The sequence below is a fragment of the Rhinoraja longicauda genome, chromosome 16, assembly GCF_053455715.1.
Source record: "Rhinoraja longicauda isolate Sanriku21f chromosome 16, sRhiLon1.1, whole genome shotgun sequence".
NCBI lineage: Eukaryota > Metazoa > Chordata > Chondrichthyes > Rajiformes > Arhynchobatidae > Rhinoraja > Rhinoraja longicauda.
The window spans coordinates 20,123,329-20,149,514 of record NC_135968.1 but is presented as its reverse complement, the minus strand read 5'-3'; the positions used below and the strand labels follow the sequence as shown (position 1 = coordinate 20,149,514).

General features: G+C 40.4%; 1 protein-coding gene across 2 annotated transcripts in view; it reads left to right on the top strand.

Moving 5' to 3' along the window:
• sufu (suppressor of fused homolog (Drosophila)) overlaps positions 1–26,186 on the top strand; it is a 73,975-nt gene that overhangs the window by 20,775 nt on the left and 27,014 nt on the right. The window contains exons 3-8 of one of the 2 annotated variants that reach the window (XM_078413377.1): positions 8,205–8,341; positions 16,123–16,265; positions 19,030–19,115; positions 20,745–20,817; positions 21,939–22,092; positions 24,786–24,906. In XM_078413377.1, the coding sequence (XP_078269503.1) occupies positions 8,205–8,341; positions 16,123–16,265; positions 19,030–19,115; positions 20,745–20,817; positions 21,939–22,092; positions 24,786–24,906 (714 nt within the window). The remainder of the gene's footprint in view (positions 1–8,204; positions 8,342–16,122; positions 16,266–19,029; positions 19,116–20,744; positions 20,818–21,938; positions 22,093–24,785; positions 24,907–26,186) is intronic. The other variant, XM_078413378.1, reaches the window with a different exon arrangement.

Below are 26,186 nucleotides of genomic sequence, written 5' to 3'. Positions count from 1 at the left end.
TCTCCCCCTCCCTCTCTCCTCTCCACCTCCCTCTCTCATCTCCCTCTCTCCTCTCCCCCCCTCCCTCTCTCCTCTCCCACTCCCTCTCTCATCTCCTCTCCCCCTCCCTCTCTCCCTCTCTCCCCCCACTCTCTCTCACCCCCCTCTCTCCTCTTCCCCATCCCTCTCTCCTCTTCCCCCTCCCTCTCTCCCTCCTCTCCCCTCCCTCTCCTCCTCTCCCCTCCCTCATCTCCCCCTCCCTTTCTCCTCTCCCCCTCCCTTTCTCCTCTCCCCCTCCCTTTCTCCTCTCCCCCTCCCTCCTCTCCTCGTCTCCCCCTCCCTCCTCTCCCCTCCCTCCTCTCTCCTCTCCCCCAGCCCCTCCTCTCCTCCTCCCCTCCCTCCTCTCCCCCCTCCCTCCCCCTCTCTCCTCTCCCCCAGCCCCTCTCCTCTCCCCCTCCCTCTCTCCTCTCCCCCTCCCTCTTTCCTCTCTCCTCTCCCCCTCCCTCTCTCCTCTCCCCCTCCCTCTCTCCTCTCCCCCTCCCTCTCTCCTCTCCCCCTCCCTCTCTCCTCTCCCCCTCCCTCTCTCCTCTCCCCCTCCCTCTCTCCTCTCCCCCTCCCTCTCTCCTCTCCCCCTCCCTCTCTCCTCTCCCCCTCCCTCTCTCCTCTCCCCCTCCCTCTCTCATCTCCCTCTCTCCTCTCCCCCCCTCCCTCTCTCCTCTCCCCCTCCCTCTCTCTCTCCTCTCCCCCTCCCTCTCTCCTCTCCCCCTCCCTCTCTCCTCTCCCCCTCCCTCTCTCCTCTCCCCCTCTCTCCTCTTCCCCCTCCCTCTCTCCTCTTCCCCCTCCCTCTCTCCTCTTCCCCCTCCCTCTCTCCTCTCTCTCCCCCTCCCTCTCTCCTCTCCCCTCCCTCTCTCCTCTCCCCTCCCTCTCTCCTCTCCCCTCCCTCTCTCCTCTCCCCCTCCCTCTCTCCTCTCCCCCTCCCTCTCTCCTCTCCCCCCCCTCTCTCCCCCTCCCTCTCTCCTCTCCCCCTCCCTCTCTCCTCTCCCCCTCCCTCTCTCCTCTCCCCCTCCCTCTCCTCTCCCCCTCCCTCTCTCCTCTCCCCCTCCCTCTCTCCTCTCCCCCTCCCTCTCTCCTCTCCCCCTCCCTCTCTCCTCTCCCCCTCCCTCTCTCCTCTCCCCCTCCCTCTCTCCTCTCCCCCTCCCTCTCTCCTCTCCCCCTCCCTCTCTCCTCTCCCCCTCCCTCTCTCCTCTCCCCCTCCCTCTCTCCTCTCCCCCTCCCTCTCCCCTCTCCCCCTCCCTCTCTCCTCTCCACCTCCCTCTCTCCTCTCCCCCTCCCTCTCTACTCTCCCCCTCCCTCTCTCCTCTCCCCCTCCCTCTCTCCTCTCCTCCTCCCTCTCTCCTCTCCCCCTCCCTCTCTCCTCTCCCCCTCCCTCTCTCCTCTCCCCCTCCCTCTCTCCTCTCCCTCTCTCCTCTCCTCCCTCCCCCTCCCTCTCTCCCTCTCTCCCTCTCTCCTCTCTCCCCCTCCCTCCTCTCCCCCCTCCCCCCCCCCCCCCCAAATGATGGTAAGGCCAAAGCAAAGCCATTGCGTGTTGATTTTGGTGGTCATCTGCATTGAAACTGGCAGCCGTGTTGTTAAGAAAGACAATGGCATGTCTGCAGATTGTTTTTTTTCTGTTTGTCACTTTCCTACGTTACTAGTTCCTGATCAAAATCGAAATAAAATTAGTGTTTCCTAATTCATCTCTGTTGCGTTATGCCGATTTAGCATCATGGAAATGCGTTACAGCAGGACTATTTGTACCACAAGTTTAGGTAAATCATTCTGTAAATCATCCATCTTGACTTTGAACATCTTATTGTTTCTCTCCCCATTAATATAGCCTGATTTTGTTGAGCATTTTCTCAACTCTGCATTTTGCAACTTTAACATTCCTTATTTTTATTATTCTTTTCTAACTGCTCTCATTTTGTGATTATTGTTCCTTTCATTTTTTCGTTCTTTAATTGCTCCCATTAACCCATCAGTTGGTTGACTTCTGCAACAATGATTTTTCAACTGATGCTGCTTGACCTGCTGAATGATTCCAACATTTTTTAACAATGTGTAATGCCTACTTTAAATGATTTTTTTGGTGCTTCATATGCTATTTCACCTTTAGTGTTAAAAATAGTATTATTCAATTAATGCAAATATTTGAACTTAAGTGTCATTGCCAGACAAAATTTGTTAACTTTCAGCAAAACCTACAGGTTGCAATTAGAGATCACAAATAAACCTAAATAGTAATTTTGTGTTTTGTTGCACAAAGTACCAAAAGTTTTGGCCAGTCTCGAAATGTTTTAAAGCTGTTGAAGAATTGACATATTCAAGTTATTTATCTGTTGAGCATTCCAAAAGATTTCATGCTATTGTTCAGCTTTGGAATTCACTTCTGTACCCCATGTGCCATAACATTTAAGTAATCTGAAGCACTTGCATATTTTGTCTTTAGGCCAATGTGCTGTTTTTTCAGCCTTCTCATGAACTTGTAAGTCGTTAAGAATGAAAACATGTTGCCAACCTTTTTTTTTAATGTCATACTGTTGGAACTTAACGTGCAGTTGCAGTTTTTTCCTTTCCACTACATTATAATGATTTAAAACTTAATAATGCCAGATCGATGCTGCATCTAACTATTCCATTGTGGAAAGTACATTAGAGAGCTGTTTTATACTTTCCTACTTGTATATTGGGACTCAAAAGGGATGCCATTCATCCCACTAGACAATGCTGGCACCCAGCAGAGCAATCTCATTTTTTCTCCTTATTTTGCCGCGAGCCTGTAACTTGTTCTCTACTCAGCAACAACTCTTTGATTCTTTTGTCATTTATCTCCAGTGGTAATTCACAGTGGTGAATTAATCTACAAAGGATCCTTGGGACATTGGAGGAAACCAGAACACTGCTAGAAGCCCATGCAGTCACAGCGAGAACATATAAACTTCACACACACACACACTATATCCAAGGTCAAAAACTAATCCTGGTCCCCAGAGGAGTGAGGCAACAGCGCTATCTGCTATGCCACTATACCACTTAAAAATAAAAATACTTAGTACTGATGCACCAACGATTTTCTGGCACCCTTGGTTCCAGAGCTTTGACGGATCAACAGAGGTACGTAATAATAATTCCACAATATACCTCTGACCCACCAATTGTACCCCTCCCATATCTCTAAAGCACCAAAAACTTAAATAAAGAATTAACAATTAACAAAGAAGAATTAACTATTTCAGGACAGAGGCACACGTCCCAAAAGAGCGTGTGCCACACTCAATGTTCTTGTAATTTTGTCCAGATTAAAGGAGGTGCTGGTCCATCAGTTGCTGGAAAATCAGTGGTGGACCTTTACAATGTATTTGAACTGTTATGCGTTTTGCTCATTAGAACATACATAGAACCAAGAACAGTACAACTCTTTAGCCCAGCAGCAACCTATCTGCCTGCACATGATCCACATCCCTCTATTATCTGTTTGTTTATATGCATTTCTAACTCTCTCTTAAATGTTGCTACCTGCATCTGCCACCTCCCCAGTGTTTAGGAATCAATCCATTACAAAGTATTAGGTGAACTACAAAGCATTTATTAAAACCCATGCAGAGTGAACAATACATAATGTTGCACTCCTCGTTTCAGCTTACAGACTACTAAACTAAAGGAATGAGCAGGCTGTTATCAGTGGCTGCAGTCCTACTCAAATCCCGGACTGGATTACATGGTGAAGGTCATACTGACAGAGATAAACATGGTTGATCTACATCCTTCCTCTTAAAGAAGCAAATCACAATTAAACAAACATATAGTGGAGTATATAGAAAAACACCAATGTGAGGGGAGTGTACTTTACTTTGCGTACTGTACGCTGAGAGCAGCAAGTGAGAAGACAGTTCACCAACAGTACAAACACAGTCATTGTACTTTGGATTCGGCATGCAGATGCGACCTACACGCGTACGGTACCAACCGTCACCTCCCTTCACCGAAGATTGAATACGAGAAGGTTGACCTCAAGTTCAACCCCCAAAATTGCAGGTTCCAGGTTAACGAAGTGACCTATGTAGGTCACGTATTCACTAGCGACGGTCTCAAACCAGACCCCTCGAAAACCATGGTTATTAATGAGCTGCCAGTACCCACGGACGTGACTGCATTACAACGGTTTCTTGGCATGGTGAACTACTTGGTAAAGTTCATCCCAAACTTCAGTCCCGCTAAGGCAACTGACTCACAAAGATACAGCCTGGTCCGGGCACGAACACCAGCAGAGGGCGTTTGACGCTCACAAGCAACAGATGTCCTGCACTCCAACACTCGCTTACTTCGATGTCAAGCTACCTGTCACTTTAACTTGCGACGCCTCCCAATACGGACTGCTTTGAAAGTCAGCGAACAAATGAACAAACTTGCAGGAGATTCCTGCAAATGATTTGACAAACTTTGAGAACCAAGGACTTTGATATCTAATAAATTTTGGAAGCATTACAGTGATCCAATTTCATCAGCTGTAATCATTAATGCAAAATTAAATAATTATCTTTGTTCATATAACATTTCCTAATAATTCATCTAATCATTAGTGTAAGGAAGAATGGGCAGCCTCTTTCAATCCAGAATTAGGATGAGCCTGGACTATAATACAGCTTTTTATTCACAAAATGCTGGAGTAACTCAGCAGGTCAGGCAGCATCTCGGGAGAGAAGGAATGGGTGACGTTTCGGGTCGAGACCCTTCTTCAGACTGATGTCGGGGGTGGGACAAAGGAAGGATATAGGTGGAGACAGGAAGATAGAGGGAGATCTGGGAAGGAGGAGGGGAAGGGAGGGACAGAGGAGCTATCTGAAGTTGGAGAAGTCGACGTTCATACCACCGGGCCGCAAACTGCCCAGGCGAAATATGAGGTGCTGCTCCTCCAACTTCCGGCGGGCCTAGGAGGGCAGGAGAAATCAAAGAGGGGGAGCAGCGAGAGAGCATGTTGCTAAACTCTCGTCGAAGAGAGGAGGAGAACCTCTTCAAAGTGGACATACCTCGAAGAGAAATCGCAGTGGAGCAACCAGTAGTATAAGAAAATAACTGCAGATGCTGGTACAAATCGATTTATTCACAAAATGCTGGAGTAACTCAGCAGGTCAGGCAGCATCTCGGGAGAGAAGGAATGGGTGACGTTTCGGGTCGAGACCCTTCTTCAGACTGATGTCGGGGGTGGGACAAAGGAAGGATATAGGTGGAGACAGGAAGATAGAGGGAGATCTGGGAAGGAGGAGGGGAAGGGAGGGACAGAGGAGCTATCTGAAGTTGGAGAAGTCGACGTTCATACCACCGGGCCGCAAACTGCCCAGGCGAAATATGAGGTGCTGCTCCTCCAACTTCCGGCGGGCCTAGGAGGGCAGGAGAAATCACAGAGGGGGAGCAGCGAGAGAGCATGTTGCTAAACTCTCGTCGAAGAGAGGAGGAGAACTTCTTCAAAGTGGACATACCTCGAAGAGTAAATCGCAGTGGAGCAACCAGTAGTATAAGAAAATAACTGTAGATGCTGGTACAAATCGATTTATTCACAAAATGCTGGAGTAACTCAGCAGGTCAGGCAGCATCTCGGGAGAGAAGGAATGGGTGACGTTTCGGGTCGAGACCCTTCTTCAGACTGATGTCGGGGGTGGGACAAAGGAAGGATATAGGTGGAGACAGGAAGATAGAGGGAGATCTGGGAAGGAGGAGGGGAAGGGAGGGACAGAGGAGCTATCTGAAGTTGGAGAAGTCGACGTTCATACCACCGGGCCGCAAACTGCCCAGGCGAAATATGAGGTGCTGCTCCTCCAACTTCCGGCGGGCCTAGGAGGGCAGGAGAAATCACAGAGGGGGAGCAGCGAGAGAGCATGTTGCTAAACTCTCGTCGAAGAGAGGAGGAGAACTTCTTCAAAGTGGACATACCTCGAAGAGAAATCGCAGTGGAGCAACCAGTAGTATAAGAAAATAACTGCAGATGCTGGTACAAATCGATTTATTCACAAAATGCTGGAGTAACTCAGCAGGTCAGGCAGCATCTCGGGAGAGAAGGAATGGGTGACGTTTCGGGTCGAGACCCTTCTTCAGACTGATGTCGGGGGTGGGACAAAGGAAGGATATAGGTGGAGACAGGAAGATAGAGGGAGATCTGGGAAGGAGGAGGGGAAGGGAGGGACAGAGGAGCTATCTGAAGTTGTTGCTGTTGGTGCCACAGAAGACTATGGAGGCCATGTCACTACATATTTTTAAGGCAGAGATAGATAGATTCTTGATTAGTACGGGTGTCAGGGGTTGAGGGGAGAAGACAGGAAAATAGGGGTTAAGAGGGAAAGATAGATCAGGCATGATGGAATGGCGGAGTAGGGTTAGATGCTGGAATCTTAAGCAAAAAAATGAACTGGAGGAAATCAGCAGAGTAGACAGCATCAGATTTGACTACGCCTATTTTGATATGGTGTAACAGAAGAAATTATCTTACAGTACTTATCAGAGCTAGTTTTCAGTCGTACAAATGCAAGTATGTGCCGGACATGAATACATGTACCAATAGTTTGGGATTTTCTGACAGATGTGATGAGCCAAATTTGTCCGTTTTTTCTACTACTACTACATGACACATGAAAATAATGTGGGCCTAGGTTGCTGGGGATTGATTACCCCAATTTTGTGGTTATAGGGTAATAAATATGAAGGTTAGTCTCCTAGTTACTATAGGTTAAAGCCTTAAGGACCTCCAAGGATGCAGCCTGCAGACTATTTGCTCTTCAAACCTCATTGCTGGTAAGGTTTAATGGTGAGTCTTAATGGTGCGATGGGCATCAAGATGGAACTTTGACATTTGGTCCAAAGAAGTTGGGGGAATAACGAGTTGTGGACAGTGAGCATTATACAGCCTATAATGTCAAAAATTTTGTTTTTAATTTCACAAGGGAGAATTTGTTTTCAAAGAGCATTTTAGCCCCTCAAAAATCAGCCCCATAAATTTATAATTGGTGTGAAAATAGAGCTGGAAAAATAAATTAGTTATCTTATTAAGAGGGTGACCTAATACTTGGCAATACCTTACCCAAAACAGTAATGACATGTTGTATTCTTGCAATTTATTATTGTGTAAATTGACCAATACATTTAGATGGTTAACTGAGACACCCAAGTTGTGGACTCAGCAGGGATGTGCTGTTTATTTTATGCTGGTACATTATTGCTTTGCATAAATGCCATTTTGTTTTTAGCAGCTTTGTTCTTAAAAGCTCCCTGGATTTGCACATGAATTTGGTGCTTGTATTATTACAGAAATATTAAGGCTGCATCGAACTGCATTGAGAATCTTATTTAATGACTAAATAACTGTGAAGTAATATTGAATTGGTTGACATCCTTCCTAATTTGGTTTAATATTGTCTCATGTATGGAGATACAGTGGAAATCTTTCATTGTCAGATATCCAATGCAATCATACTATGCGTGAGTACAATCTAGCCATAGAGAAGTACAACTGTACTGCAAGGAGAAAAATATCATAGTGCAGGATATTACGTTACAGCATTATAGCTACCGAAAAAGTGCATATAACACAGAAATGCGCGGGCAGCAATGACGAAGGTTTGGATGTAATATGATGGTTGCCCATATTAAGATACATTAAGCTGGACGTAGCTGTGATCATTCTCCCCACTCTCCAAATACACCTGGGATGTATGTAGAAGGCAATGTGAGCTGACCTGCTGTAACAGCAAGGCATGGCAGGACCTCCTTGGAGAATAGGTCTCGGGCAGCATATTCCTAGAACCACGCTTTTGCAAAGCCTGGTCCGTTGTTAAACTTGTTAAGGCTTTGAAACATTTTTAAAGTCTCCAATGTTCAGTCATACTTAAAAACTATTGATTTTCTTAAATAAAAATAGTTTAACTGCACAGAGATAATAAAGCACATTATAATAAGTTAATAAAAATAAATTCCCTTTTTCTCTTGATCACACCATGAATACTTGCATGATTGGGCTCTGCATTGGAGGCCATGTAATTCAATGTTGTAACCAAGTGAAGATTTAGTGGACCTGAGCAGGTCTGTGAATTAACTGGGAGTGATTGAATCACCACAGATCACTTTATAATGTTGCTGTAATGCATAGGTACTTCATGCATCAATTTTTACAAAAAATTAAGACTTCTTTTGTTGTTCAGATTTACAGGAGTGGAAGGACCAAGTGGCTTTGGGTTTGAACTGACTTTCCGGTTAAGACGAGAAACTGGGGAAACTGCACCTCCAACGTGGCCAGCTGAACTGATGCAGGGTTTGGCCAGATATGTATTCCAGTCAGGTAAATTCTCATAGTTGTTCATATATAAATAATCAATGTGGAAAGTAGGTCACAACTTCACTTCTGACAAGCTTTGGAGAGAGAACCTATTGCAGGATAATGGGCTTAAGTTTATTATTGTCACCTACACCAAGGTCCAGTGAAAAGCTTTGTTTTACATGTTATCTAATCAGATCAGATTAATACTATACATAAATACAATCGTTAAACTCGAGTACAATGGGTAGAGCAAAGGAAAATATACGATATGATGCGATAGTATTTTATTTATCCCAGGAGGGAAATTGGTCTGCCAACAGTCATAAAACACAAGAAGATACATGAAACATGAAATTAAAGATGCAGAATGGAGTTCTCTTCATTGTAGCGCATCATTTGAATAATTTGTATAATCCCCAGAATAATCTCAAGACATCCCAAATCATAAAATCCACTCATAATTTTATAGTGTAGCAGTTTTATGATGTAGGAAATGTGATAAACTGTTTGTATATATAAAAGCTCCAACAAATAATGTGATTATGAATAGGAAGCAGCACAGAGAAGTGGAGTAAATGCTACCTGACCCAGTGTTCATCCATTCATTTGTCCGATATCTAATTTTTCCCTTTCCCCTGATTCTCAGTCTCAACCTGAAATGTCAACTATTCCTTTTCTTCGGAGATGCTGCCTGACCTGCTGAGATATTCCAACTTTATGTGTCTGCCAAGTGTTTTCAATATTTTCTTTCATTTTATAGATTTCTAATGTATACAGTTTATTGGTTCTGTTGATGGTGGTGTCAATTGAGAATTAAATACAGACCAGAAAGCTGATGATCACTCCTAAGATAATTCGACAGTTTAATTTCTTAACCAGAACATTTCACCTCTGACAATACAACACATGCACAGAATTGCACCAGTATAAGATTACATTACTGTGCTTTGAAATGGTACTTCAAATATTGTGTAAAGAACGGAACTGCAGATGCTGGTGTATACAGAAGATACTGTAGTGCTGAAGTAACTCAGCGGGTAAGGCAGCATCTCTAGAGAAAATAAATGTGTGAAGTTTCGGGTCGGAGCCCTTCGTCAGACTGTTAAAACAGAATATAAAATATTGTGCTAATACTGAACTGCTATTCTGGGATGTTCCATATGGTTCAGTCTATAAAGGAGAAAGCATTTCTGCTGGATGAGAAATTATTATAAATTTGGAATCTTCACCTAACGGATATGCTTAATCTCTGTAAATGTAAGGGGCTCAGGCAAGCCCCTTACTCAGCACCATGACGGAATCACTTGAGCCCATTGCAGAGCCCAATCATGCTGTGATTCCTGGCAAAAGACCAAAGTATTTTGTTGAATTGAATGTGTTATGCAGATTGTTTTAATTTCTATTTAATTATTTTAATTTAAAATTATTTGGGGTAATTCTGACAGTTTTGGGGGTTTCTGAATACTTAAGACAATTAAAAATTATTTCAGAACCTTGATAACAGTAACATGATGCTTTGATAACGTGCACAGTAGAAAAATAAGAGTCACAAAATATTTTTTAAGTAAATGCCCACTCTGCCTTGATGAGGAACATAATTTATCTTCCCATAGCTTTCTGACGATTTTGGTAACTTCAATGGTTGCTAACCTTCAGTTGTTGCTGCATTTCCATCCTAAGGGTGGTTATAAGAAAATAACTGCAGATGCTGGTACAAATCGATTTATTCACAAAATGCTGGAGTAACTCAGCAGGTCAGGCAGCATCTCGGGAGAGAAGGAATGGGTGACGTTTCGGGTCGAGACCCTTCTTCAGACTGATGTCAGGGGGGCGGGACAAAGGAAGGATATAGGTGGAGACAGGAAGATAGAGGGAGATCTGGGAAGGGGGAGGGGAAGGGAGGGACAGAGGAACTATCTAAAGTTGGAGAAGTCGATGTTCATACCACTGGGCTGCAAACTGCCCAGGCGAAATATGAGGTGCTGTTCCTCCAATTTCCGGTGGGCCTCACTATGGCACTGGAGGAGGCCCATGGCAGAAAGGTCAGACTGGGAATGGGAGGGGGAGTTGAAGTGTGCTGTTAGGTCTGTTGTGGCAAATCTGTGATTTACATCAAGTAGTTTGATACTTTGTTTACATGATGCAAGTTATAAACTACTTGCCAACTCCAGAGAGCATGCCAAGTATGTCTGTGATCGCTCTAACAAACTTCAAAGCCGTATATCTTTCTCTTAGTTGTACTTATCCTCTCCTGCCAGAGTAGCAGAGGACCGGTAAAGAACAGACAATGTTTTAGTGTCATGGTAAACTTCGGTCAAAATTTATAGCTGCTGTATTGTTAATGAGTCCTTCAGGCACTTCTAAGCACTGAAGAGCATCTGGTGGATATATTCACATCCTTTCAGGAAAGTGAGATTTTGAAAACTGACTTTTCTCCAGTTCATTGAATTTAGCCTTCTGATGCTCCATGGTGCCTTCAGTCTTGAAAGCCCATTTTGTGTTCAAACATCAAGTTACCAGGTGGCAAGGTGGCTTTTTCTACAGTTTCTCTGTGTACAGCTAATGGCTTCCCTCTCTTGACTGCCAAAAATATTATGATGCCTCCGTTTACCTAGGGCTTAAAGACGTTCCATTATGCTGAGGACATAATGCTCTTGATCACCACTTAAAATATGTGAAATAATAAAAGTTAATTTATCATACCAAATAAAACCAAAGTAGTTCATGATACCAAGGAGGCTATTTATTCCATATTATTTGTGCTGGTATTTTTCCATAGAAATCAGCATCTGCAGTTACTTGTGTGTTCAGGTTTGATCAGTTTCTTCGTAGTATATATCTGAAGACAAATCATTTAATGTCAGTCATTGATAACTATTTGCTAATTAATATGTCTACTGGAATTGCTGGGCAAAAAGAAAACATGTATTACATTTACCAAAACAGGTGCTTTACAATTGGTTTGATTGTGGAAAATTGTGGCCTAATTGTGATCCCTTTGCAAAAAGTACATTGACAGTTTAAAATATGCCATCCATATAGTTATGCCAGAAAGACAGGAGCCAAGAATGAACATCGTGGTTTTACATTTCATGCGTGTGATTTGTCCTATGCCTTTTGTTCTTATTTTAATTTTGAAGTGGCTGTTTTAGGTTGATTTGCATTGTGAGGCATTGGTGGAGGAGTATCCATAATTCTTTTGATGGTCTGGTGTAAAAACAATTATTGGTATTTGTATGCAAACTGGCAAAAATTCTCCAGCTTCAAGAATGCAGTTCCATGTTGTTTTGTACCATGGTACTCAACTGGAATAGATTTCCTTTCTTTCAGTCATCATATGTTGTGGGCACTGAAGACTGATTAAAGTAATTAATATTAATTAGGTGTAGTTACAACCGTGATATTAAATAGCATCCTTTGCCTCTTTTGTTGCAAGTTCTATCAAGCCGAGTTTTCGAAAAATGATCTTGTACAGTAGATGTTTTATATATGGGCATCTTATGTCACCTCTTGATGACACAAAACTCAACATTACTTTCATTGTGTCAGCACAACCTTTGGACAATTAAGGCAAAGGGAATTTGAAGAGCAAGATTTGAAACCAGGCACAAACACCACCTGTGTAGGAAGGAACTGCAGATGCTGGTTTAAACCGAAGATAGACACAAAAAGCTGGAGTAACTCAGTGGGTCAATCAGCATTTCTGGAGAAAATGAATTGGTGAAATTTCGGATCGAGACCCTTCTTCAGAACATCACCTGCTGGGCATTAGTGATCCCTGCTTTCCTGTGTGCTATTAAGACAAGGTTACAGTAACAGACTGTAGCACTGGAAATATCGCACCAAGATTATCATACTTGAGGTAAAATCTTCCTATTTCATTGTTGGAATAGGCAAACCAATGTTAATGGCATTTCTCAGGCCAACAAATCCAGCATTAAGGTCCCATTTACACTCGGTCAGCCATATTGGGCAGGCGAGGTAATTTATATGCCAACTCCAAGCTGCTGAAATTGATGCACTATTCTGAGCTGTGTTATGCAAAAAGATTGCCAGGCAGACAGGAGAAAGGTTTCGAGGACGTGTTGTGGCCCGTGATCACTCACATTCCCATAGGAGCATTCCTGATGGAACTGAGGTTCTCAATTCTGTGCAAAAACCGAAAGAGTGCGGAAGCTTCTGCAGTTCCCTGTGAAAGTAAGCCACCCTTTCTAGAAGGATGTCTCAGAAGAAGGCATCTTAGTCATTATCAAAACAGGAAATTCCTACCTGATCTGTCTGGTGAGTGTCAATAAAGAGAGACGAATGAAGGTGGTCGTGAAAAATATGTGCTGGAGCTGTGAAATACGGAACACAGTGGCCGTAGGAAATCTAAAATAAACAAAGCATGCTGGGAATATTTGTTTGATCGGGTGGTCTCTGGAGAGGAAGAAGAGTCAACATTACAGGTGGACGATCTTGCATCATACTGGGTAATTCTAACAGTATTTAGATATAGCCATTCCTTTAACTGTCTCCCTGGCTCTGCAGTTTGAGACACAATTGTTTCATCACTGCTCCTGTTCTAATCATACATCATTGACCTGAAATGTTAATTCTTTTTCTCTCTCGGCAAAGTTGTTCACTGAATCTCAGTACTCGTGACATTAATAAAGCAATACAAATCTGCTGCTTGACCAGTTGTTTATTTTCAGTATTTTGTCTTTTTATTATGTCACTATGCAATATTAAACAGTCATATTGACCCAATACCTGCAAGCATTGTACTTTTATAATGTGTCTAATTCATAACCGTATTGCATTTGTCAGTTCACCCAGGGGTAAACTGCACAACCATGTCACCTGTGAATAAAACGACATCACCGATGCCAATTTTGGGATTTGCCTTTTAAGGTATCTTTGTGCAGAAATCCTCACTTTGCTGTCAGTTTCATGGTAGTTGGTAGGAAATATTATTATCCCCAACAGCAACATCTAGGCTTATTTTTTTAAACTGGGGCATCACAAGTACTGTTATTCTTCACAGGGTTCAATAAATGTACTGCTCGTGTGCAATATTACAACAGTCCATAAAATAAATGATGACGCACTCCTCTGGTTGATAATGGATGATGAACTTTGCATTGGCTGAAACAGCAATCCAAATGTGCATAGAATCATGAAAAAATTCCTTGAACCAGATGCACCAAAGCCACCTTAAATATTTTAAAGTAAATACAGAAAAGGAGTACATTTTTGTCTCTTTTCCAAAATGCAACAACTGAGCTGCAAACCTTCTAAATCAAGCCTTATGCACGTGCAGTCATTCGTACTGATAAAAATCTGAAATTAAAAATTCCGTGGTATCCATTGTTCAGATTTTAGGAACTCAACACCAGATTCAAGGAATCGAAACAGAAAAGCAAGATTGTACAGTATTGTTCAGTGTGTTTTGTAAATTACTGAGCTTTGGTGTTTACATTCTGTCTGCAATTGAACATTTTGTACTGTGCCATAAAATGCCTGATTTAAGCACCATCTGATAGTTACTTTGGAACCTGTTTAAAATATAAACTCCTGATTAGAAATAAAAATATATGCCTGGCTATAACATTTTTTAAATTGCATGATTTGGTGACAATCAAATTTAAGGATGATATACCAAGAGCTAACCCACAAGAGCTAAGCGGCATTGAGATGGTGATGGATTTGTATTCCCACCTTGCAGTTCACTCCAGTGCCATTCACATAGAGTAACCAACTTCAATAATTCAAAAATTATCATCAACCAGAATAGGAGCTAGATAACCAACAGCCAGGGAGAGATGGACATTCTGCAATAATTAATTTAATTTCTGATTGCTTGAAGCAGCTCTACCAGCTCTGACTCAAACGTAGAAAAGCATTTGCAATAATGCTTGATGTTTTTAATACTATTGACAAAAGAATTTGGTGGACTCCACAGCATACAATGGGATATTGTCTGCCCTCATCACTAGTGCATTTTTGGTTACTGTATGCGTGATCTGCAGAATGTAGTTCTGCAAAAGTCAGTTTTAAATTGTATCCCCAACTAATTAAATAGTGACAGCATTATTGCCACCTAGGAAGAGTCTGTTGCCTCATTTCCTAAATCGATGGAAGATGAATTTAAACGCTATTTATGTATGCTCTTAATTGATACAGGATGCAAGCATTCATATTTACCTGCCACACTTCATCCTGTTTCTCCTCTCTCCCAGCTTTCTTCCCACCCCCCTCCCTCCCCAATCGGTCTGAATGAGGGTCCCGACCTGAAACGTCACCTATCCATGTTCTCCAGAGATGCTGTCTGACCCGCTGAGTTACTCCAGCACTTTGACCTTTCATGCAGATTTGAAATTATTTATTCAGTTTGTAGTGCATTAAAGCTTGTTTGTTTTCTGGCTTTCAGTCTTATTGAAGATTTTATAGGCTTTAATGCAATTCCATCTCTGCATTGAATCTGGCCTGCAAAGATTCAAATTCATATGGAAATCAATTCCAGGCTTTGTTAGAATGAAATTGTTTTATGTTTAACCAACAGTTAGTGGGAGCAGGTTTTCAATTTGGCCTTAAATCATAAAAAGGAATGCAAAGAGGACAGCGTTGTTATATTGTTGTGTTTCATTTACTCCTTTTCTTTCTGGATATTTTCAGCTTCAGACTATTATCATAGATACCCGTGTCCTTCATTGTGCCAAAATGTTCCGTATCAGGATCCTAATAAATAAGTGCCAAGAACAGAAATCCACAATTCTCTCCTTAACTTTCTTCCAACGAAGTGTTTATAGTTTTATTTCCAAATCATGGTCCAGGGATGAATGATGCCGTACTTGTTTTACAAATTGTCTTCCAATAACTCCAGTTCAGTTCAAAATGATTTAGACTTTTAAACTCTCGGCTTGTCCACACACTGCTGTTGGTATAAATTTCATTGTTTAAAATTACGAATGCATTGTAGATGAACAAAAATGTAGTCAGTTGAACAACAAATCATTAAGATCTAATTAGTTAATAAAGCAAGTAGCAAAATGTATCCATTTTGGTATGAAAAGATGCTGCATGTAGAGCAACTAACGGTGATAATTGTCTTGCAGTAACGGTCTCATAACATGATTATTCATTTTACTTTCCTGATATGACGCGCGTGTAAAATATATCTTGAACCTTGAACCCCTTATGAGAACCCTGCGTCATTTACGCCTTCTGCCTTCACAGATGCTGCTTCATCCACTGAGTTCTTGTAGCATTGTTTTTTTGGTCCAGATCCCAGCATTTGCAGCCTCTTTAGATTTTGCTCAAGAGCTTGTTATTGGGTTTGGGGAAAATATATTTTTAAGCTCTCTTGAATTGTATATGATTTCAGTAAATGTGTCTTTAACCATATGCTTAATCAACTATGAATAATTAATCAACTATGAAAGGAGGAAAGAAGATAAGACTTTATTGCCTTCCATCACAGTCGGGAATGTGGAGGAGCCGCTGTGGTGGATGTTTGTCAATTCTTTAAGTAGTTGTGTGTCTTGTTGCTTTTTTGGTATGACTGTATGGCTAACCAAATTCCTTGTATGTTGCAAAATATACTTGGCTAATAAATTGAATGAATGAATGAATAAGTTTATTGGCCAAGTATGTGCATATACAAGGAATGTGCCTTGGTGCTCCACTCACAAATGACAACACAAACATACAGTTAACAATTAAGAATAATTAAGAACAATTACGATTATGATTAGGATTATGATTAATAATAGAAAATAATACATAATTTGAACTTTTGTGGTCTCTTTGTTACTATACAGAAAACACACTATGCAGTGGTGACCATGTCTCTTGGCACAGCCCATTGGACAACAGTGAATCCCGCATCCAACATATGTTATTGACAGAAGACCCACAGCTACAATCTGTGCGAACCCCCTTTGGAACAGTTGCATTTCTCCAGGTATGACTGCACGCATTTGTCACGGTCTTTTTGCCTGTGCTGGAGGTTGGCGATGGTGATGTGGAACTTGGATTCAAAATTGGCTATGAGTTATTCAAATATCAAAGTATATCTTTCAGATTTATTTTCATTGCTATTGTAGTGCTTTGTAGTTGCACTACAAACATTTAATTGGACGTGGCAAGTTCTGACAAAGGGTTCGTGATTTTAATTGCTAACGATATTTCTCTTTTCACAGATGTTACCTGACCTACTGCATGTTTTCAGCATTTTGTTTTCATTTCAGTGATAAAGATTTTTGGATTATTTGTATTTGATTTTGAAGTTGCAACTTGTGAAGCATTTTGTTTGAAACCAATTGTGCCAAAACTGAAAATTTAGAAAATCTGACACAAGCTTCCGTATTGATTTCAAGAAGGGTCTCAACCTGAAACATCACCTATCCATGTTCTCAAGAGATGCTGCATGACCTGCTGAGTTACTCCATTTTGCTCTTGCACCACTGTGCCCAGTTGCTAGGTTGTAACATTGAGTATATTCTGGAACTTTGAGATTGCAGGTGATGGAATCTTGAGCAAAAAGCTGGAGGACCTCGAGTGTCTTGGAGTAGGGTCCCAACCCAATATGTCGTCTGTCGATTTCCCTCCACAGATGCTGCCTGACCCACTGAGTTCTTGCAGAAATTAGTTTTTTTTAGTAAATTCTATTGGCTAGCAAAGTTAATTTAACATTGGATGTTTAATAGTGAGTGGACATGAGATAGTTGGGGTTAAGACTGATTTGGATTATTTGTGTTGGTTTTGTGTGTATTTTTTCGTTAGTTATTTGATCATTGAAACGGAGTTATGTTGAAATGGTAATACATAGCGCCACAGAGTGGTAGGATGTGGCATTACATCTGAGACTGTTACTGCAAAGAAGCAATACTGCTGAAGTGTGTTTGGTTGGAGAGGGTCGATGCGCTGTCCACAGGTACCCTGGGGGATTTCCGTGACCGTTGGGCACCGCGCGGGATTGGATGCATCCTGGATAGGGATTGTAATATAATTTGATTTGGTATGCTTGTGTGTATTGTATTCTGGTGGTGGGTTCAGTTTTGTTTTATTGTGTTGTAAATATTGTTTTAAAATAATTGAATACATTTTTTGATAATTAAAAAAAAAAAGAAATGTGTTTGGTGGGCAGTGGAAGCCAGAGTGCTTATTTCTTAATGTGCCTAGGTACAAACAATGTTTAAATTTGCATCTTAAATAGAACAATTGAGATTTATTTCCAGTTTATTTTATTGGTATGCTTTCAGAGGTTTTCTTTGTTGAAAATAACCTTCTGGATGTTATCAGATTTAATTTAAAATCATAAAGGTAATTTTAATATATTGAAATTTTCCTTTGAATTTATAAGTAAGGGGAAAATAATTGGGATAGCAATACTTGAGGCGTGATTATGGTGTGTTCAAAACTGTTGGAGCAGCGCTAGCCCAAATAATGAGGACATAGCTCCATCTGCTGTTTGGAGTAATGTCTAAATTGTGAAACATTTCTTATTGATGTGGCTTTTAAATTTTTGACTAGTGTTGCTATTTTAAACAGATATGATCACTTTTTTTGCCAGCTTCAAAATGATCCCAACACCAGTCACATCTTCCTGTCCGCACCCCTTTCTACTTTCTGCTGAGACCACTCTTTCCATGACTCCTTGTTTGCTCATCTCCCTTCAACTCCCCAGGCACTTTCCCAGTAACAGCAGGAGCTCCATCTGCTCATCCCATCCTCCCCCAACTCATTTCCCAATCTACCCCTCCTTGACCACTTGCCAGCTTTTGCCTTGCCCCTTCTCACCTCTTTCTACTAGCTACCTTCCCTCTACTCCATCAGTCTGAAGAAAGATCCTGCCCAGAAATGTCCATTTCCCTCAATAGATGCCAACTGACCTGCTGAGTTCCTCCAGCACTTTTTTTTGCTCGGCCATTCCAGATAATGGTCTAGTTAACCATGTCTGCTTTCAACGCATTAGCATCTTTCCTTAAATAAGGTGATCAATAAAATACTCTGGCTAATGTTCTTTATTATTAAAACATAACTGCCCTACTTTTGTATTCAGTTCCGCTCACAATAAACAATAACTTTCTGTTGGCTTTCCAAATTACTTGCTGTACCTTGATAGTTGGAGGTGAAAAGGAGACAAAAGGGTGTCTGATAAGAATAGAGGAGGAGTGAAATGTAAAGCTGGAGGGAAGGTTATGGGTAGAAGGGAAGAGAGGGGCAGGTAAAGAGCCCCATATTTCCCTTTTATCCTTGCCTCCAGTTTTACATTTCACTCCTCTTTCCTTATCTGACACCCAGTTGTCTTTTCATTTACCCCACACATTTTCTAATCATCCTCCCTTCACCTGTATACACTTATCACTTACCAGACTTTTCCCTCATCCCTACCACTCTTTGCCAGCTTTCTCCCCACTTGCTCCAATCAAGGTCTCAACCCTTCTAAACATCATCTGTTCATTTCCCTCCACAGATGCTGCCTGACACGCTGAGCTCCTCTAGCACTTTGTTAAAGAATTCTACTTCTTTCATTTATCATTGTTAGTAAAATCCAAACCATTAATGTTTCTGGTAGCGTCCACCTCAACACTTCTGGATATTGTATCGCATCTCAGGCTTTCTGATTTAAGCATGTATTTTTTTGCTATTTAAAATTCTTATACGGTGAAATATGTGTCCTATTCAATTACTCCGTTTTTAAAAAAACTCGCAATCCATATTAGATTGTTGGAGTTTGTACAGAAGAACTTCAAGCAGCACAGCAGTGGAATGGTCAAGGAATCTTGGAGCTGCTCCGAACTGTTCCTGTGTAAGTGACATTGTTAGACTTTCATCCTAAATCTGAAAATTATAGTTGAATAGTCTTAAGAAAAATGAAATGTTCGACTGACCTGTTTATAGATTTCTATGGATGTGCGAGTCGGGGGAGAAAATGTTGAATCTTTGTCTTAATAGATGATGCAGAAGATTTGAGAGGGCATATGACCAAATATTTTGTATGCTTGTTGGGTCACTGATAATTATCTGAAAGCATTATTGTACATTCAAAGCACATTAGGTTTCCAGATTTTTATTTCAAATAATTATTTAACCGTATAAACAGGGTAGCACAGTGGCAAAGTTGGTGGAGCTGTTGCCTTGCAGTGCCAAATACTCACTTTCTATCTGGACCTTAGATGCTATCTGTGTGGAGTATGCATGTTCTCTCTGTAACTGGGTTTTCTCCAGGTTCTCCAGTTTCTTCACACTAACCAAAGACATGCAGTGTTGAGGTTAATTGATCTCTAAATTGCCCCGAGTGTGCAGGGAGTGGATGCGAAAGTGCGATAGCATTGATCTTGTGTGAATGGGTGATTGATGGTCGGCAAGGACTTGATGAGCTGAAGGGACTGTTTCCATTCTGTATCTTTCAATTAATTCTCTGTTGTGTGCAGTAGATATGTTCTTTTTATTTTCTATCTGGAGTTCAAAGTATTCCATCATCTAGAATAGAAAAAATAGCTTAAAGTAATGCCTCATTTCAATTGTATGAATTTTGTTTAGATGATCTTGCTTGAAGAGATCTTTTGTAGTGTATATTCTTTTAGCTGACGACCATGTAGACTACATCAACGCACAACCCTCATTAACAAACTGAGTCCCCTCATGGAAAAATTCAACCAAATTAATCAGACAGGATCTCCCTTTAATAAAACCATGCTAAGTATCCCCAATCATTCCTTCCTTCTCCAGATTGTACCTGTCCCTCAGGATATCTTCCATTAATTCCTCACCACTTTTGTTGCAGTTGCCAATCTGTAATTTGGTGACATCAATGCTGTCCTTCTTTGAATAAAGGAATCACATTATTTTCCAGTCACTGGCAGCTCTTCTGGAGTAAAAGGTTTGAAATTTTCTGTCAGAGCCTGAGCAATTTCTTCTCTTGCCTCCCAAGGAATGCTGGAAAACATTTCATCAGGCCTTGGGGATTTAACCGCTTCTGAACCCACCAAGATATCTCCTACCTTTTCCTTTTCAATTGTAATTTGTTGTAGAATTCCACTACCTTTCCTGAATTCTACAGAAAATGATGTGCTGTAGAACTGATTAGGAGCATTATTTAAAAGAGTTTGGTGGTTCCATCATGTATTTTTGTTTATACTATTATCCTATCATAGTATAGACAAATTTGTAAATATAAAATGTCTCAGTGCGAAAAGTACACGCTCTGCTATTGGACATGTTACAAATCAGATTCATTGCAGCATGCAGTTGACAAAGCTCAGTGATAGGTAGGTAGGGTTTTACAAATTGATTTGTAGAAAAAAATTTGTAGTTGTTAGTCTTTGCTATTTAATACAATCGTTTTTTTGTCTGCTTTTGAGCAAAGTAATACACGTGAGATAAATACCAAAAGGTTCATTAGGGTAGCTCTAAAGTATCATCAATTATCTTACAGAGCAGGCGGCTCTTGGCTAATCACAGACATGCGAAGGGGAGAAACTATATTTGAATCTGATCCACATTTGCAGGTAACTTAATTTGTAGCTGTTCTGTTCTTCCTCACTGCTGCTATACTTGATGGGTGGGGAAAAATATGTGTGTGTAACTTCTTTAATTCAGTACCAATTTGTTAGAATTTCACTTGCAAATTTGCAGCTTTCATTTCTGTTTATTAACTATCTATAACCTCTAAAGAAAATCATATTCTCTGAATGCATTCAAGAGAGAGCTAGATAAAGCTCTTAAGGATAGCGGAGTCAGGGGGTATGGGGAGAAGGCAGGAACAGGGTACTGATTGAGAATGATCAGCCATGATCACATTGAATGGCGGTGCTGGCTCAAAGGGCCGAATGGCCTCCTCCTGCACCTATTGTCTATTGTCTAAGTACAAGCTTTCCACTGTTTGCTCCTGATTTTGCAACCTCCTCATCTTAGCTGGCTTGCATTAACCATAAATTTCAAGTCAAGTTTATTGTCATATGCACAAGTATGGTGAGGTACAGGTACAATGAAAATCTTACTTGCAGAAGCATCCTAAGCATATTCTCAGACAAAACACGGAAACATTAATTATGCATAGTGCTGTCTGTGTACAATTTGATGTTTTCCCCAGATGCCCTGGTTTCCTCCTATATTGAAAATATTTGCTGTTTGGTAGGTTAATTGGCTCCTGTGTTTGTGTCTCAGGGAGATTTGGATGTAACTTAATGGGTATGTGAGAGAGAATAAGTTACAGGGAAATAAGTGTGGCAGTGGGATTGATAGGGTAGCTATGAAAACCGGCATTAACTTAATGGGCCAAATCATAAACTATGTTGTGAGGAAATGCAAAATATAAATGATTTAGTGTAGAGGAGTATTTAATTACTTTGATATTTGACTCTCAAGTACTAGGCTATTTCCATTGTTTATGAATATGACCGTAATTTGGATAAAATAACCACTTTAAATTTAGAAAGCTGCAAAAGCTACAACAAATAAATTATTTATGCAATTGCCTGTAACAAATAATTAACAAAAGACATTAGAATTTGAGTTTGCGTGAATAAAATGTTATTGATCGTCTATCTAAAGTTCTTGTCTGATTGTAGTTGGAAATTCCTATGCTTATAGGAATTTAAAATTCTATTGACATTTTTCTTCCATCCAGGAGAGGGTGGACAAAGGAATTGCGACTGATGGATCAAACCTGAGCGGTGTGAGTGCAAAATGTGCGTGGGTTGATCTAAGCCGGCCCCCAGAAGATGAAGAAGATAGTAGAAGTATTTATCTCGAGATGCACCCACGGCGTTTGTCAGATAAAGGTAATTTTTGTTGGAGCATTATGATAACAAAGTGCAAAATTGTTTATTGTTGTGTGATCTAACAAGATCTAGTTGCCATAATTCTCTTTTCACCACATTTTCTACAAATAAAGAAAAACTCCAGCAGTTTAAGAAATTTTGCATCTTTTCTCTTTCAACCTCCATTTACAAATTAGCATTGCTGATATTTTTCTTCGAATTTCATTTAGCTTATTTTTGAAGTGTATTAATTCTAAGAACACAAGGTGCTGGAGTAACCCAGCGGGTCAGACCATTTCTGGAGAACATGGATAGGTAACGTTTTGAGTCGGGACCCTTCTTAATTCCAAGGATCTAGTTTTATAATTTATCAGTGTAATATTTTACAATTGTATCAGATATATTATTACCTATTTTTTTAAGGGCTTTGAGACCATCTCATGAAATGTTGTAAATTGTCTAAAAGTCAGAAAAGGGAATATTGCTAAATATTTCAGAAGAAAGATAAGTTGCTTGATTGAGTCAAACCATATTGACTGTACTGTTTTATTAATAATATATTTGTATTGTCAAATTTGTGTATTGTATTATTTACAACAACTTGGATATTTCATAGCTGATTATTAGGTTGAGTAATTAATTATTTTTTTTAGAAAATGAAGCAGTTAATTAAATTTAGAGTTTACAGTATTAGAATTATAATATCATCACTGTAGGTAAAAACGACACATTCACTGAGGGGCTAATAGTAGTGAAAGGAGAGACACGCGCTTCTTATAAATAAAAATTCGATACACAAACAGTTCCCAGCCCTTGATTTTCTAAAAGGAAATAAAATTGATTACTGTGACTTTTGAACCAAAGGTGCCCACATAGATTCAGACATAGAGCACAATTAATATTTTGCTCATCCAGAAAGGCGAATTCTCGAGCGCGTGCGTTCAAACAACTCACTTGAGGGGCGGGGGAAATCATGAACATTTACATCTGCTTTTGTTCGTGATATTGTCCAGTACAACAATGCAGTAATTCATTTCATGCCATCTCTTTATAATAATCACCCCAACCAACCCTGAAGAATGATTTTTGAGACCTTGTGTTTGTGTTTGAGCCATCGTGTTTATGACCCAGTATTCGATCTTACTGACATAGTACTTATTTTGTTACTCTTGTACTTGGCTGCCCTGCAAAGGAAAATAAGTAAACAATCTCCAGTGGTATTGCATGTGGCTACTTTTGCATGAACCAAAGAGGCTTGCCATTTGAGAAGCTGGCAGAATATATGGTGTCGCTGCAAAATCTGCCTAACCGATTAACCTGGTTTAACTATTTCCTATGCCTTTTATTTAGAGTCACAAAAGATTCTAATGAACTTTCTCAACAGTGGCGATCCAGTCCTCGGTTCACAGATTGTTTAGAAATTGACTTCAGACGACTAAGCAAGAACAGCTTGTCTTTATTTGGCGCGTTTAATTTAGTAAAACATTCCAAGGCACTAAAAGAGTATTCTCACACAACACTTGCATTAATCCATTAAGAGAAGAGGTGTATTTGACGGAGCACCATAAATAAAGGAGGGAGAGATAGCAAGGAGGAGTGATTTACAGAGAGAATTGGAGTGTTTAGGGTGAAGGCCACAGATCATTGGTGGAGCAATGAAAATCAGAAATGTGCAAGATGCTACAATACAAATAGTATAGGAGTTATTGTGCCCCAAGGCTCTGGAGGAATTTGAAAATTATGAGGATTCTCAATGTGGAGGCATTGTCAGGAGGATTGATGTAGGCCAGCATGCACAAAGGCAAAGTAGGCTTAGTGTGAGCTAGGATGTAGTCAGTCGAGCTTTTGCATGACCTGAAGTGGTATGTCTGCCATTAGAATAAAATCACGTACTCTAACCCACTCATCCCCTCTCTGCCATCGTTTTTTTTAGAGACTTCACAATCAGGCATTATATACAATCTTTGTTGATAGAACTTCGCTTCCACAACCCAGCTCCCCACCCCACGCATCCCACTCTCCCAAAGATCATACAATGGATACCAGTTCATTTTGTGATATGGGCCTTAACCTGTTGCATGTGCTAACAGGTTCCATGACACACACTCTGATATGGCCTGCAAACAATTTCATAGACATCACTTAAAAAATGCTAAATCTCAAAACCAGAGCAGTGTGTCTGCCTGACTGAGAAAACAGCATTGAATCACACTACAACTGCTATTCACATGCAATTGACTGAAAATTCTGTGAAAGCTATCTAAACGATATGAAACATATAAAACATATGAGGTTTTGCTTTGTTGAATATAGTATATGCTTAAATGTTCCATCATGTAAAGAGGGCACGAATAAAGCTTTCAAAATTAACAATCAAATTGCTCCAATAACTTTTATCTCTTGCAACATATTTTAGAAATTTATGGAAAGGAATTCTATGCCTAAAGCAACTCTGTTTACTGTGGGGGAGGCTCATACTTTAATGCAAGTAGCAACCTATTTAAAGGCCACGTATTTGCATCAATAAGTTGGATGTGCAAATTTTTTTGTCAATTCCTTTCCCAAAGTAATTAGGCACGGCCTGACCACTGTAGATTTATATGCCTAATTATGTAAACATGCAGTTTTGATAGGAAAGGATTATTAATCGCACTATTCAATCCATTCTGCCTTGAAACCTGCTTCAAATAATTGTCATTTAAATTTTTTTTCAGATACAGAGCAAATAAGAGAAGTCTTGCGTAGGGGCCTTGAAATGAATACCAAGCCACTCTTGCCACCTATTAGTTCCCAGAAACCTCAACAACAGATTGGAATGAATCACGACCGAGCACAGTGAGTAGTTTACAACATAGTAAGTGTTTTGTATAGTCCAGAGTCAAATGAGTTTTGTGGGCGGGGAGGGAATGATTGTTGCTGCACTGTGTTGATACCTCCCATTTGACATTCCTCAATCCTAATTCTGCTTAGTTTTTCCCCCCCAAAAATCTGATTTTATTTTGTATTTAATGTTGTACCATTTATCTGTTCACTGTGGACAGCTTGATTGTAATCATGCATACTCTTTACTTTGTCTGGAAAGCACACAAACAAAAGCTTTTCGTGGTAGCTTGGTACTCATGACAATAATAAACTAAACTAAAACTAAACAAACTGAGCTGTTTTAATTCAAAGTGACAGAAGTTTAAATTATGACAAATCCTAGATAAAATAATTCAAGTCTGTTTAATTATAGAAAATGGGAAATTAAATCTAAAATCTATAAAGTTTTTGATTTCCAGTTCTGAACAAGAAATGGCTGAAATTCACACTCGGATTAACCATGGAGTCCATGAGTTGAAGTGCATCGTCTGTTTAGTGTTATAAGAGACATCTGTGTGTCCAATGGAGACAGCTGGGAATCCCTTCTTAAATGCCATATGATCTCTGGGCAGTTGCTCATATGTTTTCTTTTCCAGTCATGATAATGTTAGGTGGAGATTATAATGTAGAAAATTTATTTTTGGGCTTCTTATCTCAAATACCATTTAAATGGTAAAATAATACTACAATTCAGTTTTTCAAATAAAAGACTTGTGTTGCTCATACAGAGGAATCCGTTTATGGTGAAGTTAATTCCAGAACAAATTATTGCTTCGCTTATTTGACAGAACATTATCGATGTAGAGGTTAATGCATTGAGGTGGGAGTGGAGGTAATCTTCAGAATTAATGGGAAACTGTTCAACCTACGGTGACTGCATTTCAGAGTGAAGGTCACCCGAACCTCCGAAGTCAAGCTGCAGTATACAAATGCCACTTGCATTTGTGCATGTTGTGAGTCTGCGGTCCAGGTTATTGTTGACTTATTCATCAAAGCAAAAGAGTGGATGAACCTTATACTCAACATCTGTAAGAACTAGATCCACTGCCCTCGATGCACCACACTGCCCTCAGACAATAATGGTCCGCCACAAGATCTTAGAAGACATGGACTGTTTCTTGTATCTCAGAATTCACATCTTGGTACGGGTAGATATCTATTGATGATGAATTTCGCCTTCATGGTGCCAGCATAGCCTTTTGGTGATTGATTTTTCTGATCAAAACCCACACAGTACAGTACTTGAGGTATCT